The sequence below is a fragment of the Miscanthus floridulus genome, chromosome 13 (assembly GCF_019320115.1).
Source record: "Miscanthus floridulus cultivar M001 chromosome 13, ASM1932011v1, whole genome shotgun sequence".
NCBI classification, from domain to species: Eukaryota; Viridiplantae; Streptophyta; class Magnoliopsida; order Poales; family Poaceae; genus Miscanthus; species Miscanthus floridulus.
Window position 1 is genome coordinate 80,139,272 of NC_089592.1, and position 21,150 is coordinate 80,160,421.

Here is a 21,150-nt window from a genome sequence, read left to right on the forward strand (position 1 = left end):
CACCATCATTTAATTTTGAAGTTGCAATACTTGTGCATAGTGCTTATATAATCCATATATGTAACCTATTGTTTACTGCTTGAATTTCGTAGTATGTAATCCATATTAATACCTGTGCGTTGTGCTTATGCAACCCATATCAACATGAAACCTGTAATACTTGTTATGAACTAATCTCTTGGATTTTCAATTAAAGTCCTCTTCCACTATCTGTAACCTAATATTTACTGCCTGAATTTCACATGAAGCTATAGAAACTATGCGAGTAGAACCTGTTGCTAATGGGCACGAACCAATGACAAGTGTTGATGTTGTTCCCAAGGTCCTTTACCTCTCCCATGGCCAGGTCCACTCCCAGGTCAGCAGCAACACACTTTTTTTGAAGAATGCTGGTATCCGGACAAGCTCCGCTAGAATAGAGACATCGGCGGAGAGAATGCTTCGGGAATAGCTTGTTGCTGAACAGGAAAGATTCACTAACATCGTCGAACAAGTGGATGAACTGAAGAGGAAGACAGAAAAGACTGAAAGAGAGTTTGAGAAGTTCAAGATACAGCAACAGGAGGAGTACAATAAACTACGTGAGGATATCATGTGTTTCCGCTCTTATTCTAGTTACTCTCAGTCGTCAACTATGTTGGCTTGATGCAGTGAACATTTGTGGTTTGATGCGTGTACTCGTGTGCAGATTTGATGTGGTGAAACTATCAGTGGGTTGCTGCTGATGTGTAAACAGTAATTTGTTGTATTTGATTGCCATGTTGAATAATTATGCCGACATCGTCGAATAATTATGTATCAATCTGTGCAGCAGTGATGATCTTAAATTACTTTTATAATGAATGGATTGTTGGGCACGTGGTAGAATCTAGGTAGGCCACGTGATCAAATAAAAATACGACATGTGGATGAATTAGTGCATAACACGTAAAATAGCCATAACACGACACATGGGCTAATAAAAATCTGACATGTGGAAGAAAGTCATCAAGCCATGTGGTCGAATCAAAAAACAAAACGTGGACAGACAGCACCGTGACACGTGGTCGAATAAGAAACAGCCACATGGACCAATAAAAATACGACACATGATCCAATAAAGGAATTACAGGTGATCCAATCGCAACACGATACGTGTGCCAATAGAAAACTAACATTTGAAACAACAGGGGCCCGACACGTGGTCCATTAAGAATCTGAAACATGCAAAAACTAAAGATGGCCACGTTGTCCAATAACAAGGTGACACGTACCCAAACCATCTCCAATGCAACCGGCTATAGCAGGTACACGTGGAAATCATCTCCAACGGAAGCAACCGCCAGCATGGCTGCCCTCTGCCACGCATGCCAAAATAGTTCTATGACGATCAGTTTTCGTCATAGATCTATCCACTTCTATGACGGTTTTCTAGATTCGTCGTAGAAGTTCAAGAATGATGCGACTTCTACGATGAACTATTTTTCGTCATAAATTCATCGTAAAACAAAAATTATAACAAATTTAGCTCCATCAACGATGAAAGTAGTTCATCGTAGATATTCCCAGTAGTGAAACTAGTAATTAATTTCCCTTGAACATGGTCCGTGACCGTGTATATGTGTGTGTGTCGATACTTGCACCGTTGCAACACGTACACACGTCTCAATTCTCAGCGTGTATGTGTGTTTGCATAAACGTACGAGGAAAAGATGACTCCTTACGAAATCCCAGATATGTTATATGTACATGTAAAATACAATCTTCGTGGGCCGGGGGAAAACACAAATCTCTTTTGTTGTTTGCAAGTGAGTGGGCGAGTCGATTTGCATGGTGCTATACTGCTATGTGACGTGAGTTGTGTACTGTAGTTTTGTGGTACGTTTTTCACTGTGCCAAGAACGATTTTAAGAGGCGTAGTCATCTTTTAGCATTTTTTTAGCGGAGACGGCTTTAAAAACCGCCTCGGAATTTCTTTTTAGATAAAGGAAAGAATCCGACTTCATCTCTTAAAAATAATAGTTCTAGCTATGACTTGCTGTTTTGTCCAATGTGCAGCGATTTTGACCACGCCGTGCTGGCGTTGACCATGCCACACTGGCCCCTCTCTTTCCTCCCATCCTACGTGCGTGAAGGAGGCAACAGCGGCGGCGGCGCCCGAACAGGCTACAGCGCGACAGCGTGCGAGCAGGCTACATCGCGCTTCCCCCTGCACCCCAGCCAATCTTGCCGCGCCCACCGCCTCGTGCGCCCTGGCCAAGCTCGCTATGGCCATTGCCATGGTTGCTCGTTGCTCGCAGGCCGCCACGGCCGCCATCGCGTTCCTACTGCTCTGCCCTTCACCGAGCTGAACGAGCGCCACCGCCGGTTAAGCCAAGCCCTCCCGCACGTGGCGCGCTTCATCACCGGCTCACTGCGCCGCTGCGGCACCGCGGCCATGGCATCGCCACCGCCACGGCTGCCTGCGCCACGGCTCCTCCCCGCCGCTATGGCATCTCACCACCGCGGCCATGGCTGCTGGGCTACCGGTGCACGTAGCCAGCAGGCCACGGCCCACCTCCTGCCGAGCCGCGGCCGGCCCCGGGACTACGTGGGCCTGGCACTGCTCGTCGGTCAGCCTCTTCCGCTGCTGGCTGGTCCTGCCAGTCACTCCCCCGCCGCCTCCAACCGGGGAGTCACTAGGGAGCAGGGCCTGCGGATCCGACAGGCCAGGGAGTAGGGCGTTGCGGATCCGACCGGCGTTGAGGTGGGGAAGAAGCCAGCCCGCACTCTTGCCGGGAGCACCCGCACTGGGAGGCTGGCCCGCGTTGAGGAGACGCTCCTGCCGGGACCGCCTGCCGCGCGAGGGTCAGCGCCTGTGCCAGCTATAGGAGTGGAGGCTAGCGCCGCCGAGTCGGAGGGAGCAGCGCCCACGCCACCGCGCCGGAGAGAGGAGGCGGCGGGGGAGTGGCCGTGAGGATGGAGAGGGAGGGGATGAGTGGATGACGCGTGGGCCCCACATGTCACTGAGATGGAGGTTGGGTCCTACATGACGGTCAACGCAAGCGTGGCGTGGTCAAAACCACTCCACGTTGGACAAAACAGCTTTACCCGCGCCCAGGTGCTAAAAGTGAACGGTTTTGATAGTTGGGATACCAACATTAGACGGTTTTGTAGTTGAGAGTCAAAATTAGACGAACCCAATAGTTGAGGGGCTAAAAGTGGACTTAATCCTTTTATAAACTGTCTCTACAAATAGTACAATTATTTCTAGAAAATGGTTGGAAACAACACCTCTAAAAATTGATTTTTGGATGACAATGTGGTCAATCTTTAAAAATATGTGCAACAAAAAAAGCTTAACTTTTCCAAGTCAAATTGGATGAAGAAAAATTTATATCAAAGTTGTAGAGATTGTAGAGATTTATAACTTTACAGTTGATGACTTCTCATTTAAATTCATATAGGGTCATAAATTATATTAAAGTTTCATATTTTTGAATTCAAATTCTTTAATTATATCAAATTTGTAGTACTCGACGGGATCTAAAACTTTGTAGTTTATTTTTTTCATTTGAAGTCACTTGGGTCTGAATATTCAATACAAGATTTGTGAAAGTTATACAAAAGGATAGCATCCTAAACTTGGTCACAAGCGACCTTGTGGCATGGTGGTATAGGGGAGGCTTGTGTGAGCCTTCAGGTCTTGAATTCGATCATGATTAAAAAAAAACTCTTGCTATTTTTTTTGATCCAAATGCCTCTACATCTCTGTTGTAGGAGAGTGCGATTTAGCTAGCTTGAAGTTGATCGGAGCAGAAGAGATACCCATTGTCAATGGAGATGAACCCCTTCACTTCGAGGAGCTAAGTAAAGAGGGGAGAGACCAAAATAGGAGTTGGAAGAGCACTTGAGTAGTCGAGAGTAAAGACCGCTAGATTTGGTCTCCCTCGCATGGATTCAAGCAAGTGACTAGAGAGATGCACAGGTGGGTGGAAGTGGAGAGGAAGAGGGTAAATGATGGTGGGGAAAATGTAAATATTTTTAGTAACATAGGTTTAACTTAATTTTTAACCATTATGCCATTTGCAACGACAAATGTTCACCGACACATGGCCCAAGAAGAACAATAAGCCGAAGAAGTTCGAAGATCTAGGTGGACTACCTTGCCCTTTTCACAAAGGCGCTTGGCACACGGCAGATTAGTGCCGACAACTGAAGGAGTTGGGATTCTATCATAAGAATGACAAGGGCAAGGGCAAGGAAGACGGGGAAGACCAGGAGGACAAAGCCTTTCAACATCCCAAAGGCATCGTCGGTGTCATCTTCACCGGAGTTCCGACTGCCAAGAACAAGCGGCAAGACAAGCTGGCCTTACGGGATATCATGGCGTCAGAACCCGCCACCCCGACTTATTTCAACTGGTTCGAGTACCCGATTCACTTTTCAAGGTAGGATTAGTGGACTAGTGTGTCTAACGCCAGACATTACCCACTAGTCCTCGATCCAACCATCGCAGGCATGACAGTCACCAAGGTCTTGATAGACGATGGCGCTGGATTGAACATCATTTTTGCTGATACCCTGAGGAAGATAGGTCTTGACTTCACCGGCCTACTCACACCCATGGACACCCCCTTTTACGGGATAGTACCCGGCAAAGGCGCTATGCCACTCGGATAGATCACGCTCCCGGTTACATTTGGATCCCCAGACAATTACTGAACGGAGTTCATCAAGTTCGAGGTGACAGATTTTGAATCATCATATCACGCCATCTTTGGGTGCCCAGCTCTGGCTACATTCATGGCAATTCCTCACTACCCGTATCTTCTGCTAAAGATGCTGGGTCCTAATGGGATACTCCCCCTTCGAGGCGACTTGAAACGCTCGTACTACGACGATATAGAAGCCGTCCAAATTGCTGCTAAAGCTCAGGCCGCACTCGAAGCACAGGAGATCGCTGCGTTCGCTAGCCAGACTAGCCCGGGCGATTTGAAAATTTTGACAAAGAAGGCAGGTTTCGTTGTACCGCCACAAGATGCAGATGTTATGAAGATTGATCTGGTGATTCCTCCAAGACGTCAAAGCATGGCTTGTCTATGAGAACGAATAAGCTGGGTTTTTTTTGTGTGTGTATGTGCGTGTAAAGAATGAGAATAATAAGCTGTTTCTCTTAACTGTAGCCTCCACCGTCTACGTACTGTGTTACAGTAGCCGGTCACCATGGACCAATGGTGTAGCGAAACGCGTCCTGACGTAAGCGATCGTCATCTTGTCGGGGAAGTGGTCACTGACAGCCGGCCCGGGAGGGGAGGGATACTGTAGTTTTTACCCGTTGGTCGAGCAGGGAGCCACGGTGACCCTGCACACTGTCTTGCTATAGGCCACAAACTTCCATCGCTCTGTGTCTCTGTCTCTGTCTCCCTTTCTCCTCACCGAGAATTTCTTCCGATCCTCTTATGGTTACGACCCGCTTTCCCTCCGCTGCCACACAGCAGCGGAAGTGACTGCGCAATCGAGCTCATCGCGAGGCTCTTGGTTGGTGGTGCTGCTGTTTCGGGTGGTGGGAACAAGCTCGAACAATGGAGGGGGAGGCGGCGAGAAGGGCGGCGCCGCCTCAGGAGAAGAAGAGGAAGCGCGGGCGGGTGGAGCTGCGGCGGATCGAGGACCGGACGAGCCGGCAGGTGCGCTTCTCCAAGCGCCGGAGCGGGCTGTTCAAGAAGGCCCACGAGCTCTCCGTGCTGTGCGACGCCGAGGTCGCGCTCGTCGTCTTCTCCCCCGCCGGCCGCCTCCACGAGTTCGCTTCCCCAAGCTCCAGGTGAGCTACACTGATCCTCGGGTTTACTCCATGCATGGGGCATGGCTGAGCTGGTGTTTCTGCTGCGCTCTCGCTTTAAATTATCCTTCGTGTCAAGCTAGTTTGTGCACTATTGTGTACCGTGTGTGTCGAAGCGTGCTTTAATTCAGTCAGCATCTAGTTAATTGGCAACATATTTGTTCCTTCTGTATGTGTATTGTATACCCACTTTTCCTTTGAGTTAATGAAACTTCCTGCTTTTGTTGCACTCTTTCTTGCAGCATTGAAAAAGTATTTGGTCGATACTGGGACCTTGCCAACACATCGATTGATCTCAATATCGAGGCACGAGACTCATCAAGGGTTGACTGCAATATACTACAGGTTAAGCATAAATTAATAGTTGATATATCAAACTACTTTCATATGCACAAAGAAGATTACCTCCCATATTCTCATTTTTCCACTCACGTGAGCAATTCTCTACAACGCTCAATTTAATTAACTATATAACAATAAAATCTCTCGATCTGTGTCATGGCTAAGGCACCAACCGTGAGGCATAAATTTTTTTCTAAAAAGTATTAGCATTTGTGTATATCGAAAAATCATTGGCAAATATTTCTTCTAGACCTAGAGAGGCCGCTTTCAAGCTACCCCTATGGTTCCAAGTCAAAACTAACCTATTTTTGTGCAAATATATGTGTACAACTTTTTGGCTTCGTTCACTGATACATACACATAAATTTACAAGCACCTAATATTTTTTAGGTACGATTGGTTCATCATATCTATGCGTCTCCAGCAGCTATAATCAAAAGTTCAAATCCAGGCGTCGATATGAGCTGAGACTAACTATACATTAAACATAGACTCTTTAAAAACAACTTGTATTTTCATCCATAACTCCTACAAGGCTCTAGGGTCCTGCTAGCAAGAAACCCACTATACGGATCTAGGTGATGACTAGAGGGGGTGAATAGCCAATTAAAATTCTACAAGCTCACCAAAAGAAGAGACGGCAAGATAACTTTAACTTCTCCCCCCCCCCCCCCCCCCCCCCCCCGCGTCGTCGGCCGCCGCCGCCGCTGCTCCGGCAAGCGGTGGTGGCGGCCCGCTGCGGCGCCCAAAAAGGCTTCCCCGCAGCAGCTTCCTCCTCCCTCTTCCACTCCTCACCTTCTCTTTCTCCTCCGAGCTATGAACTTTCCAGCAGCAAGGATGGCCGTCGGCGAGCGTGGAGCGACAGATCCGAGCTCCCTGGACACGGAATCGGTGCCCCATGCCCCGGATCTAGCGTATGGGAACCGAGCGGGCACGGCGGCCGGTGGGCGCGCTGGGGCACATATCCGGTAGCCTCTGCCCCGGATCTAGCGCGTGGCGGCCGGCGCGCGGCGCGACAGCGACTGGGCGGACGGAGGCCCCCGAGGGCGCCTGCCTGTGCAGCATCGGGGTGGCCGGCTCCGGCTCCCTGTCCCTGCACGCACGGTAATGCCAGTGTGGCGCGCGGAGGCCGGAGGGCGGTCACGCGCGTGGCCGACACTATCTGTGGGCGGGCGGTTCAACCCGCAGCTCCAAGGCGCGCTGCTGCACCATAGCATGTTCCCAACGGTGGAGGCTGGGCTTGGGGTCCCCACGTGGGTGATGCTTGCGTGGCCGCGGTGCTAGCGCTAGTGCGCTTAACAAGGACGTGTCCGTCCATCCTGTTCTCATGGGCCCCACCGTGGGCGCGATGGTGGCGTCCGTGTCCTCATCGAGCCTTGGATCCCCAGTGGCGCCGCTGCACGCGCTCAGTGGCCAGGTGGACGCCATGCAGAGACCGCTGGTGGATGAATTCCACGCGCGGAGCAAGCTCCACACGCTGTGCGTGCCCGGACCGCACCCCCGCGTGCTCGCGCTCGAATCTGCGCTCCGCGCTGGGTACTGCGGCCGCAAGGAGGTGGTGGATGCGCTCCTCGCCGAGGGCCTCATCAAGCACCTCCTCTGCCTAAGACGACAGGCTATAGTTCACAGGTTTGGGGAGCTTAGGCGAAAGCCATGCACGACCCTGTCTGTGCGACCAACGGCGATGCCCTCCGGCGTTGTTTACCTCCTTGGAGGCGTCGATGTGTAGGATGCTCAACCCATGATTGTAGTAGTATCCCTCTCCTCCTGGTGAAAACCTAGCTCTAGTTATCTGGAGCCGGTGGTGGTGGCGTCAACGACGTCATGTCCCTCTTGAGGGCACCACTATGGAGGGGTAGATTTTGGCTCCTGCTATCATGATGGCCAATCCGCGCTTGCTGCATATGCTAAGCAGGTTCTGTGACGTAAGCCCTTATGACCTTGGTGCTCTATTCATCGATGGTGGCATCTGTGGATGTTACCCTTTGTCTTAAAATGACCGTCTCTGTAAATCGATTTTATGAGGTGCTTATTTTTTTGCTGGCCTCCGTAAATCGATTTTATGAGGCGGGTAGATATGACCACCTCTATAAATGAAAACGCCAGCCTCTCTTAATCCTTCGGCATTTTTGGAGGCAGTTGGATTTTGTGACTGCCTTGGTTAATGTTTGGGCATCGCCTCGCAAAAATATGTGTAGTAGTGATCTCTGAAAGCATCTAGGCCGCTAGTTTGGTTTCGATGATTAATGATGACACAAGATTACTGTGACTAATGTGTGTTTTGCAGAGGCAACTTGAGTTAGGTCATGGTAATGGTGATTGATTGGGCAATTATGGTTTTCATGCCTCTGTCGATGGAAATCATTTCGGTTTTCAAATGATGGACAACAAGGTTAATGATGGACTAGTTCTAAATGTCGTTTGACGTTGGAGAGACACTTAGAGTTGTTTATGACTTTATTTTTTCTTTGGGCGTACTATTAAGGGGGTATGAACTAGTAACTTGACCTAGATGAGTCTAATAGTTTAGGTGTGGTGCACTTATCAAACTTAGCACTAGGTAGCTCAAGGACAGCCCATAGATTAGTTGAAGTTGATATCATTCACAAAGTTGGTAGAATTTGAGGTCAATGGGGACTTGGATGATGACTGGACGCTGGACCGGACGCACAGGTGCCGCGTCCGGTCAGCGTTAGCTCACACAGCTAGGGCTTGCTCATCGATCGGACGCTGGCTCCTAGTCAGGATCGGACGCATAGGTGTGCGCAACTATAGAGCGAGCAACACTCATGAAGGACCAGATGCTGTGACCTGACACACTAGAGGCCGCATCCGGTCAACAACAGTAAGCATCTAAAGAAGGAAATTGTAGACCGGACGCGTCAGATGAGTGGTGATCGGACGCTGGTCATAGTGCGGTCTCTGATGACTGTGCTAGCGTCATGTAGCAGTTGGCTACTGACCGGACACGTCCGGTCACCCAAAAATGTGCTGAGTTGGACCCCAATAGGTATGTTTTGAAGTGGGGAGTATAAATACATCCCCCACTCGTCCAGCTTAGGTCTCTTGTCTATTTGTTCAGCTTAGAAACACCTTTAGAGTGCAAGGGAGAGCAAGAGCCTAGTGGGGTGATTGAGATTTGTTAATCCAAGATTAAGGACCTCATTAGTGCATAGGGAGTAGCAAGTGTGCATCCACCTTTCTCATTAGGCTTGTCTTGGTCAAGTGAGAGTTTATGCTTGTTACTCTTGGTGATCGCCGTCACCTAGACGGCTTGGTGGTGATTGGAAACTTGGTGATCATCCGTTGGAGCTTGTGGATGACCTAAGTCATGGTGAGCGGTTGTGGGCAATTCACTGTGATGACGTTTCAAAGAATCAGCTCGTAGAGAGCACTTAATCCTTGCGCGGATCAAGGGGGAGCTACACCCTTGCACGGGTGCTCTAATGAGGACTAGTGGAGAGTGGCGACTCTCCGATACCTCGAAAAAACATCGACACGTTCCTTTCTCTCTCTTTAGTTTGAGCATTTACATTTGAGCAATTCAATTTATGCCTTTATATTCTTAGAATTGCCATGCTAGAGTAGGATTGGAACCTAGGGTGCAAAACCCTTTGCGCGATAGAACAATAGAAATATTTCTAGACACAAGGGGGTGAAATGGGCTAAGTGTGGGGCTTAATTATTGAAAGAAATTTAGAATTAACCTAATTCACCCCCCTTTTGGGTATCTTGATTCTTTCAATTGGTATCAAAGCCTCGTGCTCCTTGAATTAGACTTAACCGCCTAGAGCAAGATGTCCCACGGGGATGGACCCCCTCTCATCTTTGAGGGATATGACTTTCCGTATTAAAAAATTCGCATGGAGGCATACCTAGAGGCTTTAGATGTTGGAGTGCTTATAGTCGCCTCACATGGTTTCCCAACACCTAAGGACCTCGCTAACCTTCAAGGTGATGAGATTCACTACGAGAAGTGGAATGCAAAGGCTAGAAACACTCTTTTTAGTGGCATTTGCAAGGATATCTTTAACTGTGTGCGAAACCACAAAGATACCCATCAACTATGGTCGGACATTTGTGTGCTCCATGAGAGAACCAAGAGTGAGCGTGAGGAACGCTATCACCTTGTGATGAAGAAGCTTAATTCATTTGAAATGCTTCCTAGTGAAAGTGCTAATGAAATGTATTCACACTTGAATGTTCTTGTAGAGGAGGTCAATGGGCTTGGACTCACTCAAATGCAACCATCCGATGTTGTGTGAAAGATCTTGAGTGTCCTCCCCATTGACAAGTATGGGCATATTGTGATGGTGCTTCATCAAGGTGATCTTTCCACCGCTACGCCAACTCAAATATTGGGGAAGGTCAATGCACATGAGATGTACATGCACATCACTCCTCAAGATGGCTCTTCTTCCACCAAGAAGATAGATTTGGCTTTCAAGGCTAGTCAAGAGAAGAGGGGCAAAGCAAAAATTAATCATGATAGCTCAAGTGATGAGGAGATTGATGATGCAAGCCTTGCTCTCATGGTGAGAAGAACCGCCAAGATGCTCAAGAAGCTTAACAAGAATGGTGTCAAGTTCGATGGCAAGAAGAAGAAAATTTTCACTAGTAGTAGAAGGAAACCCATCTCCGAAATGGATTGCTACAATTGTGGAGATCTTGGTCATCTAGCTCATCAATGCCCTAAACCTAAGAAAGACAAGTACAAGAAGAAGTACAAGGGCAAGAAAGATGATTCAAGTGATGATGATGATGAGAAAAACAAAAGCAAGCCATATAAGAAGAAGGATGGCAAGAAGAAGGAATTTCACAAGAAGAAGAAGAATGGCAAGGCCTATATTATTGGTGATTGGCTTACGGACATTGAATCATCAAGCGGCTCATCCGATGATGAAAGTGAAAATAAGGAGAAGGTGGCCGCTCTTGTGATTGGTTCTTCACTACCTTCACCGACATCGTCGTCGTCATCTTCTACACACCTATGCCTCTTGGCCAAGGGTGAACGAAAGGTATAGAATGATGATGATAGTGGTGGTGATGACAATGCTAGTAATGATGAGAATTGTAGTGATAGCAATGAAGAATTTGAATCACCTTCTTATGATGATCTTATCAAATTGTTAAACCAATACACTAAAATCATTAGAAAGACAAGAGCTAAAAATGAGAAGCTAGAACTTGTGAATGACTCACTCTTAGCAAAGTATGACATAGCCAAAAAAAGCTAATGATGAGCTTAGAGAAGAGAACAAAAGTGTGTCATCCAAACTCAAGGAACTCAAAACCTCTAAAAGGGAGCTTAGAGAAAAACATGATAAACTTGAGGCGATACACAATAAGCTCACCACTAGTTACAACTTGCTAAAAGAAGAGTACACTAATCTCAAGGTTAATCAAGATAATCTTGTTCTTTCTCATGAGTTATTGCCAAATGAGCCACATGATGCTACTAACAATGTCGTTAAGATTGATATAGCCACTTCATGTGATGACTTGATTGTTGAGAGCATTGAGTAAGGTTCTAGTAGCAAAGGCAAGAAAGTGTGATTGAGTCTGACAACTATGATGATTATGTTAAGCTCAAAAATGAAAATGAAAAGCTCAAGAAGGATCTTGAAAACTATCGACCACAAACACAATTGTGATAGAGAATCTTGACAATGATCATGATATGGCTCTTGAGAATGAGATGCTTAGAGAAGAGAACAAGAGACTCAAGATGGAGAAGAATCATGATGAACTTAGAGAAGAAAACAAGAAACTCAAGTTGGAGAAAGAACATCTCAAGACCGGTTTGAGCAAGTTCACAAGAGGCCAATATCTCCAAAGTGAGCTACTGATGAACACCATGATGAAGATGGATAGAAGTGGTATTAGGTTCTTGGCAAATCAAGAGAAGAAAGCTCAAGCTCAACATCAACAACAATACAAGTCAAAGCTTAAGCCAAAGAAATGCTTTGAGTGTGGACAAGAAGGTCACTTTGCTCATGAGTGTGAAACTCCACCACCACAACCCTTTCCCAAGCATGCTAGACCCTTTGCCTTAAATGCTCACTACATGCTTAGAAAAGACTCTAGTAGAAAGATAAAAGTCATGTTCTTAGGTCAACCCAACAAGAATAGACCTAACCAAATTTGGGTTGCTAAGTCACTAGTTGAGAAAGTCAAGGGCCCTCATCAAGTTTGGGTCCCAAAATAACAAGCTTGATCTCTTGGGTGTAGGTCAACTACAAGACCGGTGGAAGTCATTGGTTTATTGATAGTGGTTGCACTCAACATATGACCAGTGATCCTCGTATGTTCACCTCACTAGATGAATAAGTAGATGGTCAAGAAAGGATTACATTTGGTGGTAATTCAAAGGGCAAAGTACAAGGATTGGGCAAAGTTGCAATATCAAATGATCACTCAATATCAAATGTGCTATATGTTGCTTCATTGAGCTTTAACTTGCTATCCATAGGTCAATTGTATGATCTTGGCTTTCAATGTTTGTTCACCGAGAAGGAAGTGGTTGTATCAAAGAGAGATGATGATCAAGTTATATTCAAGGGCTTTAGATACAACAACCTATATCTAGTGAATTTCACCTCTGAAGATGCAAACTTAAAGACATGCTTATTCACCAAAATATCACTTGGGTGGCTTTGGCATAGAAGACTTGCACTTGTTGGGATGGGCTCACTCAAGAATCTAATGAAGAATGAATTGGTGAGAGGTTTGAAGGATGTGACATTTGAGAAGGACAAGCTTTGTAGTGCATGTTAAGCCGGTAAACAAGTTGCAAAAACTCATCTAACTAAAGCTTACATGTCAACAACAAGAGTACTAGAGTTTCTCCACATGGATTTATTTGGAGCAACAACTTACAAGAGTTTGAGAGGCAACCTCTATTATCTTGTGATAGTTGATGACTACTCTAGATACACTTGGGTGTTCTTCCTTCATGACAAGACCAAAGTGGCCGCATGTTTCAAGAAGTTTGCCAAGAGAGCACAAAATAAATTTGAAGTGAAGCTTAAGAAGATAAGAAGCGATAATGGGAGAGAATTTGATAACACAAACATTAAAGCATATTGTGATGAAGTTGAGATCAAGCATGAGGTCTCCACAACCTACACTCCTCAACAAAATGGTGTAGTAGAGAGAAAGAACCGGACACTAATCACCCTTGCAAGAATAATGCTTGATGAGTACAATACACCTCAAGATCTATGGGTGGAAGCTATCAACACCTGCATGCTATGCATCCAACCGTCTATTTCTCCAAAAGTTTCTTGGCAAGACCCCTTATGAGTTGCTCAATGGGAAGAAGCCGGATGTCTCATTCTTCCAGGTGTTTGGTTGCAAATGCTACATCTACAAGAAGCAGCAACACCTAGGGAAGTTCAAAGATGTTGTGATATTGGTTTTCTTGTTGGTTACTCATCAAAGTCTAAAGCATATCGAGTATTTAATCATGCCACCGGCTTGGTTGAAGAAACATATGATGTGGAATTTGATGAATCTAACGGCTCCCAAGGAGCACATGAGAACCTTGATGATGTAGGTGATGAACCATTGAGGGAGGCCATGAAGAACATTTCGGTTGGAGACATCAAGCCCAAAGATGATGAAGATGATGTACAAGTGATTGATCCACCCTCTTCATCAAATGTGCCACAAGATGATGATAAAGATGGGAGAGTAGAAAATAAAGATACTCACGTCTCCCATGACCAAATGGTGGTACAAGCCCAAGATGTTGATGCTCGACAACCTCCTTCTCAAGTGGTTGATAGAAGAAATTCACCCCTACTACAAGCACATCCACAAAATCTTATCATAGAGAGTCCTTCAAAGGGTGTAATGACTCGCTCTCAAAAACTTGCTTCATTTATTAAACATCACTCATTTGTTTCTTGTATTGAGCCTAAGAATGTAGAAGAAGCTCTTCAAGATCTGGATTGGATAAATGCCATACATGAAGAATTGAACAACTTCACCCGCAATGAAGTTTGTGCACTTGAAGAGCGACCACAAGATGCAAGAGTCATTAGGAACAAAGTGGGTGTTCCGCAACAAGCAAGATGATCAAGGCATCATTGTGAGGACCAAGGCAAGGCTAGTTGCAAAGGGGTTCTCTCAAGTTGAAGGGTTGGATTTTGGAGAGACCTTTGCACCGGTTGCAAGACTTGAAGCCATTTGTATCCTTCTTGCATATGCGTCTCATCATGAAATGAAATTATATCAAATGGATGTTAAAAGTGCATTTTAAATGGCTTTATAAATGAACTAGTCTATGTTGATCAACCTCCCGGGTTAGAAGACCCTAGATATCCTAATCATGTTTATAGGTTGTCCAAGGCGCTATATGGGCTAAAGCAAGCCCCAAGAGCTTGGTATGAGCGCCTTTGAGATTTCTTCATTGAGAATGGCTTCACCATTGGGAGGGTCGACACCACACTATTCATCAAGAAGCTTGATGGAGAGAACTTTATTTGTCAAGTATATGCTGATGATATCATATTTGGCTCATCAGATGAAGACTATTGCAAAGAGTTTGGTGAATTGATGTCGAAGGAGTTTGAGATGTCTATGATTGGAGAGTTTACATTCTTTCTTGGTTTTCAAGTCAAGCAAATGAGAGAAGGGATCTTTATCTCTCAAGAAAAATATACTAAGGATCTTCTCAAGAGGTTTAAAATGGATGAATGTAAGCCAATCAAGACACCAATGCCATCTAATGGACATCTCGACCTAGATGAGAGGTAAATCGGTTGATCAAACTCTCTACCGTTCCATGATTGGTAGCTTGTTATACTTGACCATATCTAGGACCGACATCATGTTTAGTGTGTGTATGTGTGCTAGATTTTAAGCTAATCCTAAGGAGGCTCACGTGGTTGCCGTTAAAAAATCCTTAGGTACCTTAAGCACACACCAAGCATTGGTCTTTGGTATCCCAAAGGAGCTAGATTCCAACTAGTTGGCTATTCCGATTCGGATTATGCCGGTTGCAAAATTGATAGAAAAAGCACATACGGAGGGTGCCATTTGCTTGGTAGATCAGTAGTGTCTTGGACCTCTAAGAAGCAAAATAGTGTGGCCTTGTCCACCGCCTAGGCGAAGTACATTGCCGCGGATGCTTGTTGTGCATAAATTCTTTACATGAAGCAAACTCTTCTAGACTATGGTGTAGTTCTAGAAAGAGTACCTCTCTTGTGTGACAATTAGAATGCGGTAAAACTTGCTAATAACTCGGTTCAACACTCTCGCACCAAGCACATAGATATCTGTCATCACTTTCTTAGAGATCATGTTGCTAAAAATGATATATTACAAGAAGGTGTAAGGACCGAGTATCAATTGGCGGATATCTTTACAAAACCGCTAGATGAGGCTACGTTTTGTCGGTTGAAGAATGAGCTCAATGTGCTTGATCTAAGTAACTTCACAAAAAAAGCTTATGTTGTCCCTTAAATTGCATTGTAATATAAAACATGTTTAATTTTTAACAATGCACTTAGGGCTTGTCTAACATGGTTAAGATAACCGCCGAAAAGCGTGTGAAGAAGGTTAACCTTGGATCAAACTTGATAAGCAACTAGATTTTCTTTCAAGTATTGCATTGCATATGCATGTGTGTTGCTTTGTCCTTTCATTTTGGCTATCTTTTGAGCATCCACTGTATTCATCAACAAATAGAGAGAGCATTTGAAGCTCCTATTGGTTATAAACCCTATTGAGTTGCCACATGTTGCTCTTCGACTCTCTTGTTGCTTATTTTTCTAGAAAGAACTGTAGCCGAAGGCAAATTATTTAAAAAAAATTGAGGGTTTGAGAGGGGTCTCTCATATCTGTCCCAATTGGTGTTCATTTTGGTCTTATCGAAGTTTGGGACTTGATTAGGAGAAAGCGTCGCTGGACAAAGAAGGAGGAATTGCTGCGGAACAAGGACCGAACGCTAGATCAGACTCACTGCATGCCATGTCCAGTCGCTCTGCCTGTCGCGTTCGGTTGTTCAGCACTCATGTGAACTGACCCATGAATAGTATCTCTTCTGTGTCCGGTCCGTAACTCGGTGTTGCGTCCGATCGTTAAGTGCTTCTCGGAAACTGATCGCGACTCAGCTGGCGCGTCTGGTCATGAGTGATCGGACGCGTCCGGTCGCGTCAAGAGCAGTTTCTGGAGCTCTCTGTTACTGATCAAACTCAGGAGATGCAGCGTCCGATCATATGCAAAGGCACGTCCGGTCACAACGGTGCTCGCGCGATCTATTTCAAACTCTAACAGTCATGTAGGGCCCGCACCAACTCCTCCATTCGGCAACCGCTAGTGCTCGCATCCCTAATCCGTCGTTGTGCCTCTCTCTCGCCGACGCTCGGCAAACCACCTCTTTACCGAGTGTTTTTTTTTTTTTGCCGAGTGTTTTTATGGCAGCACTCGACATAGAACTTGTTTGCCGAGTGCCCGAGAGAATACACTCGGCAAATTTGACGTTTCCTGGTAGTGTTGGACATATATAGACAAATACAATATTTTGAAGTTTAAATTAAAGGGTAGCAGTCACACGCACGTGAATGTTTATTTAGCAAAATCTTTGCAGCGAAGGTAGTCAAGTGGTGATAAAATGCGAAAGTTATGTTCAGATGTCCTAGTGGGTCATCAGATGAAGCAAATTTTAATTGAAAAGTGCTTGCGAGGTGTGAAATCATCAAACTTATAGTACCAAAAGGGTTAAAGAACAAAAAATTGAGGTTAAGATTCTGATTTAAACTAGCGCTAGCTTTTGCCGGCCTGGGCCTAGCTCACCTGCACAGGTTCATTTCGAAGAAAAGATTTTATATTATCTACCACAATGTGTGGTACTATGTGGTTTACAATTTCACCATAAAGATAGATCTTCCTTTGTCCCCCGAAGCATGAAATTATTAGAATAACCAGGCCTAAAATTTGTAGCAGGTCTAAAATTTCACTGCAACTGAAAACACAATCTAAAGCATGATGAACCTATTACAGCGCCGACTAATTAAACTCTCAATCTGTACTGTTCTCTTTGTTTTTTTCATTAAACTCTAACGCAGTAAGTTATTAACCAAATGAATAAGCAAAAGGAAAGAAATCTGCACTTCTCAGTCGGGTGAGGGGGGAATCATACTGTGCATATTGCCTTTCCAGGAAATTGCAGCATATATGCTACAATGCTACTGCCTACGTACTACGCAGATTGAATTTCTAGCCTGTTTTGGATAATTTTTTTCCTTTTACATATAAATTAACTGATGAATTCCTTCCACAACTGATCCATATGATTCTGAAAATGAAACTATCTTGCATTGCTCTTGTTTTATTCCATGCACAAGGACCTTTCAAAGGACTGTAGACCGTCAGTAGACTACACCACTATGAATCTATATTCCAATCCTCCCTTTCTGTTTAAGCTGATCTAGTGCTGATGGAAGGCCAGTATTTGCACAACTTTGGATACAGTTTTTTATGTGCATATAAGTTTCTTCTAGTATGTACCGCAGGCCGCAGCAAAGCTTTTGCTGTCCTTTCTAAAAAAAATGTGGATATAAGAATTAATTTTGGATTCTGGGAATATTATCTAGTTCATATGTCAAATATCTGATCAAGTACCTTTCTTTCTTTAAGTTCTCCCAGCATACACTAATATTGCCTGTCTTTTTTGTGCTTGCCCTCCTGCTTAACTTGCTCAGGAGCAGCCATCTACTAGAGGGTTACCTGATCAGCTAAATGTCGTTGCTCAATGGTATACATGATGTACTTGAACAATCTTTGGTTAGGTCTTGGAAGATGTACAATGTTTTGCATTACTTGCTATCTAAATTGGTTAAGTAAATTCCAGGGCCATGGAAGCAAATGCAAACGGAATGAGCATGGCCGACATAAGAAGCTTGGATGAAACAATTACCGGTGCTCTGACAGCTATAAGGGTCATACTGTACTGTAGATATGTCTTGTAGTATCTATACCGCATGAACTTGACCTGCTGCATCACGAAGATGCAACGTTCGTGCAGAACACATGACATTATTTCTGACAGTATCTTAATTCGGTGATTGCAGAACAAACTGATGATGAAGGTGATTGGGTTGCCCAAACCTGTAATTTGTGTGAACTAGATTTTTTGCAGCAGAAAGAAGGTATGTTTCAAAAAGTTCTACCATATCCAGCTCGTATATAGTACTAAAATTCCTAATCCCGCTGGTTGAGTGGTTGTGCTTTATTTTTGGTGAGCAGAAAAGCAGAAGGCCTCTGAAGACAAGGAGGAGGTGACTATATCTGTGGACTCCAGAGAGACGAGTAGCTCGAAACTGGAAATGAGCCATATGTATGTGTGACTATGTGTATATATATATACTTGCCAGCTCCAAGCCTGGAGGGAATTCGGAAACAGGTTTAATTGGGGCCCAGTCATGGTCATGGTCAGCAACTATCAGAAACACTACTAGAAATATCCATTTATATGACGAAAATTTTAATGACGAATCCAAAACTGTCATAGAAGAGCGCTTTTATGATGAATATTTTCGTTTCATCATAGATCAGTGGTGATGATCCTCCAACCCTCCCTATCTATGACGAAATTAGGTATCGTTACAAAAAAAACGTCATAGAAGAGCACATGGTTTCGTCACAGATCACTCGCGTGACTCATCTGTGATGATCTCCTTTAATATTACGATGAACAGGGCTTTGTCATTGAACTAATTACACATCTGTGACGAACAATATTCGATCTGTAACAAATGGCGTTTTGTCATAGATCTTCGTACGATACTGTCTTCATTCGATGTGTACTTGTGGGACCTGTAGTTACTTATCCATGACATTTGCAATTCGTCATAAAAGTGTCCGCTCGATCCTTTCTTCATGTGACGTGTACCTATGGGACCCTTCTCCATCCGACGTGTATCTGTGGGATCTGCAGTTACTCATCCGTGACGCTTGTAATTCGTCATAAAAGTCTTCGCTCGGTCCTTTCTTCGTCCGACGTGTACCTGCTGGACCCTTCAGCATCCGACATGTGGGACCCGACGGCTTACGTGTCACGTGTACCTATGGGACCGTTCTCCATCTCAATCCGACCTGTGGGACCTGACAGCTTGCGTGTCACATGTACCTATGGGACCATGCGACCTGTGGGATCCGACGGCTCACGTGTCATGTGTACCTATGGGACCTTTCTCCATTTCCATCCGACCTGTGGGACCTAACGGCTTGCGTGTCACTTGTACCTTTGTGTCGTCGGGGTCTAATAAATTAAAAAACCCTCAATGCCTGGGAGTCGAACCCGGGACCCGAGGAAGGAATACACAGTCTTTACCATTGCGCTAGATGTCTGGTTGTATTGACATGTCTTTGGAGTCGTTATAGTATTATATTCTCTGTGTGGATGCCCTACAGGTTGACCTATATTGGATATTTCCCGTTCAAGTGGAAATAAATCTGTGCCCGTTAGACTAGCGGCGGTGGAGGATCCCCGGTATGCTGTGGTGGCTCCAGCGTCCTTTTGGAGGCTAGGCGGCGGGGCTTGCCGGTGGAGCGCGATGGCATTGGTGTTCGTGTCCGTTGTGTGCTGCGGCAGAGACGACATATCCGATCCGCAGGTCTCCTTTCTCGTCTTTTCCTATTCGCTTTATTGTTTTCGTCCTTGCTTGAACATAAGGTATATAAGAAATATTCTAGCGTTGGAGATCTGGTTAGGCCAATGATATGACGATGAAAAGAACTAGGAGGTGGCACTGGTTAGTTTTCTGGTGATGTATTGGTTTTTTGCATATGTTCAGTTTTGTTACTGTAAATGCCTGTGTGCAACTAGGCCTGTTAATTGTCAAGTGCTTGCTTGATTATACCTATCTGTCTAGGCAAACAAATAGGCCCATTACTTCTGCCTTCAAAACCATTGTAATTATCGTCCTCTTATACCTATCTTTGTTGGATTATTTTTCTCGTCAGTGATCTCATTACTGAGCAAGCTCTCATCCTACTGCACACTAACGAAATGAAGGAGGGTCCCAACAAGAGGAACGCACTACCCAGCCTCACGGACGATGTCGTTGTCGAGATCCTCCACCGCCTCCCTGCCCGCTCCTTGTTCTGCTGCAAATATGTCTGTCGCTCCTAGAAACGCCTCATCTCGCACAACAATAAGTTAATGCCACAAACTATGGCCGGCTTCTTCTACGACACTAAGGACGGACATCGACACTACACCAGCATCATCGGTGATGTTGATACAGGACCTCGGAGGTTCCCTATCGGGTCGACTTCTATGCTAGGCCCATGACTGGCCCACAGTCTGTTTGAAGGAAACGGAGCAAGGTGGCGTGGACGTCAAGCCTTCAAGGATCGACCTAGTCGGCTTACTAGGAAAGCAAGATTCTGTAACATAATTAGGAGTCTTCAGTTATAACTGACTAGGACTAGAAACACACCTCTGCCCTCTCTCCCTATATAAAGAGAGGCATGGTGCACCCCCTTATACCTCTAACAATCATACAATCAATCCAACGCAAAAGGCTCATGCCGCAGGGTAACCAGAACAGGGGTCAGGGTGGCGCACAATCACCCTACCGCCACCAATGGCACCAGTACAGCAATAGGGAAGGCAGAGGCGAGTCTGAGTACAGGGAACTGCCATCTCCCTAGACAGGTTCCCATGTTTCTCCAGCAGACTACTCTCTGTCCGGCTTCCTTACAGGTTCAAGCCGTCCAATCACAACAAGTATGATGGCAAGACAGAGCCGAATCAATGGCTTCGCATTTATTCCTAGTCGATCGAACTAGTGGGTGGAGATGATGACATTAAGGCACTTTCATTTCCCCATGTCTCTTGAGTCGGTACCTCTCGCATGGTTTGACAAGCTGCGCCCCGGTTCGATTACGTGTTGGGAGGATCTAACGAGAAAATTCTGCAACAACTTTGCGGGAGTCCTTACCCATCCGAGTACTCGGATAGATCTTAGAAGTTGCCAACAACTCCCCAACAAAAG

At 45.4% G+C, this 21,150-nt stretch overlaps 1 protein-coding gene across 5 annotated transcripts; it reads left to right on the forward strand.

Annotated features, from left to right (window-relative positions):
- Nucleotides 1-5,310: 5,310 nt before the first annotated feature.
- Nucleotides 5,311-20,948, forward strand: LOC136499126 (MADS-box transcription factor 51-like). Of its 5 annotated transcripts, none has more exons than XR_010769912.1 (7): nucleotides 5,311-5,779; nucleotides 6,040-6,142; nucleotides 17,851-17,903; nucleotides 18,000-18,067; nucleotides 18,220-18,297; nucleotides 18,395-19,902; nucleotides 20,114-20,948. XR_010769912.1 is itself a non-coding variant. In XM_066494819.1 (6 exons), exons 1-6 carry the CDS (start codon nucleotides 5,544-5,546, stop codon nucleotides 18,493-18,495), a joined length of 639 nt encoding a protein of 212 aa, XP_066350916.1. In that variant the 5' UTR covers nucleotides 5,311-5,543; the 3' UTR covers nucleotides 18,496-20,948. The 5 variants fall into 5 exon arrangements, 2 of the variants coding, with proteins under 2 accessions (XP_066350916.1, XP_066350917.1); XR_010769913.1 differs by having other exon boundaries at nucleotides 18,395-19,760; XM_066494819.1 differs by having other exon boundaries at nucleotides 18,395-20,948.
- The last annotated feature ends 202 nt before the right edge of the window (nucleotides 20,949-21,150 follow it).

Bases quoted from the DNA above. Each gene is read 5' to 3' on its own strand.
- LOC136499126 (XM_066494819.1), top strand. From the start codon at position 5,544: ATGGAGGGGGAGGCGGCGAGAAGGGCGGCGCCGCCTCAGGAGAAGAAG. The intron at 17,904-17,999 runs GTATACATGATG...AGTAAATTCCAG, and splicing joins CTAAATGTCGTTGCTCAATG to GGCCATGGAAGCAAATGCAA. The intron at 18,298-18,394 runs GTATGTTTCAAA...TTTGGTGAGCAG, and splicing joins TTTTTTGCAGCAGAAAGAAG to AAAAGCAGAAGGCCTCTGAA.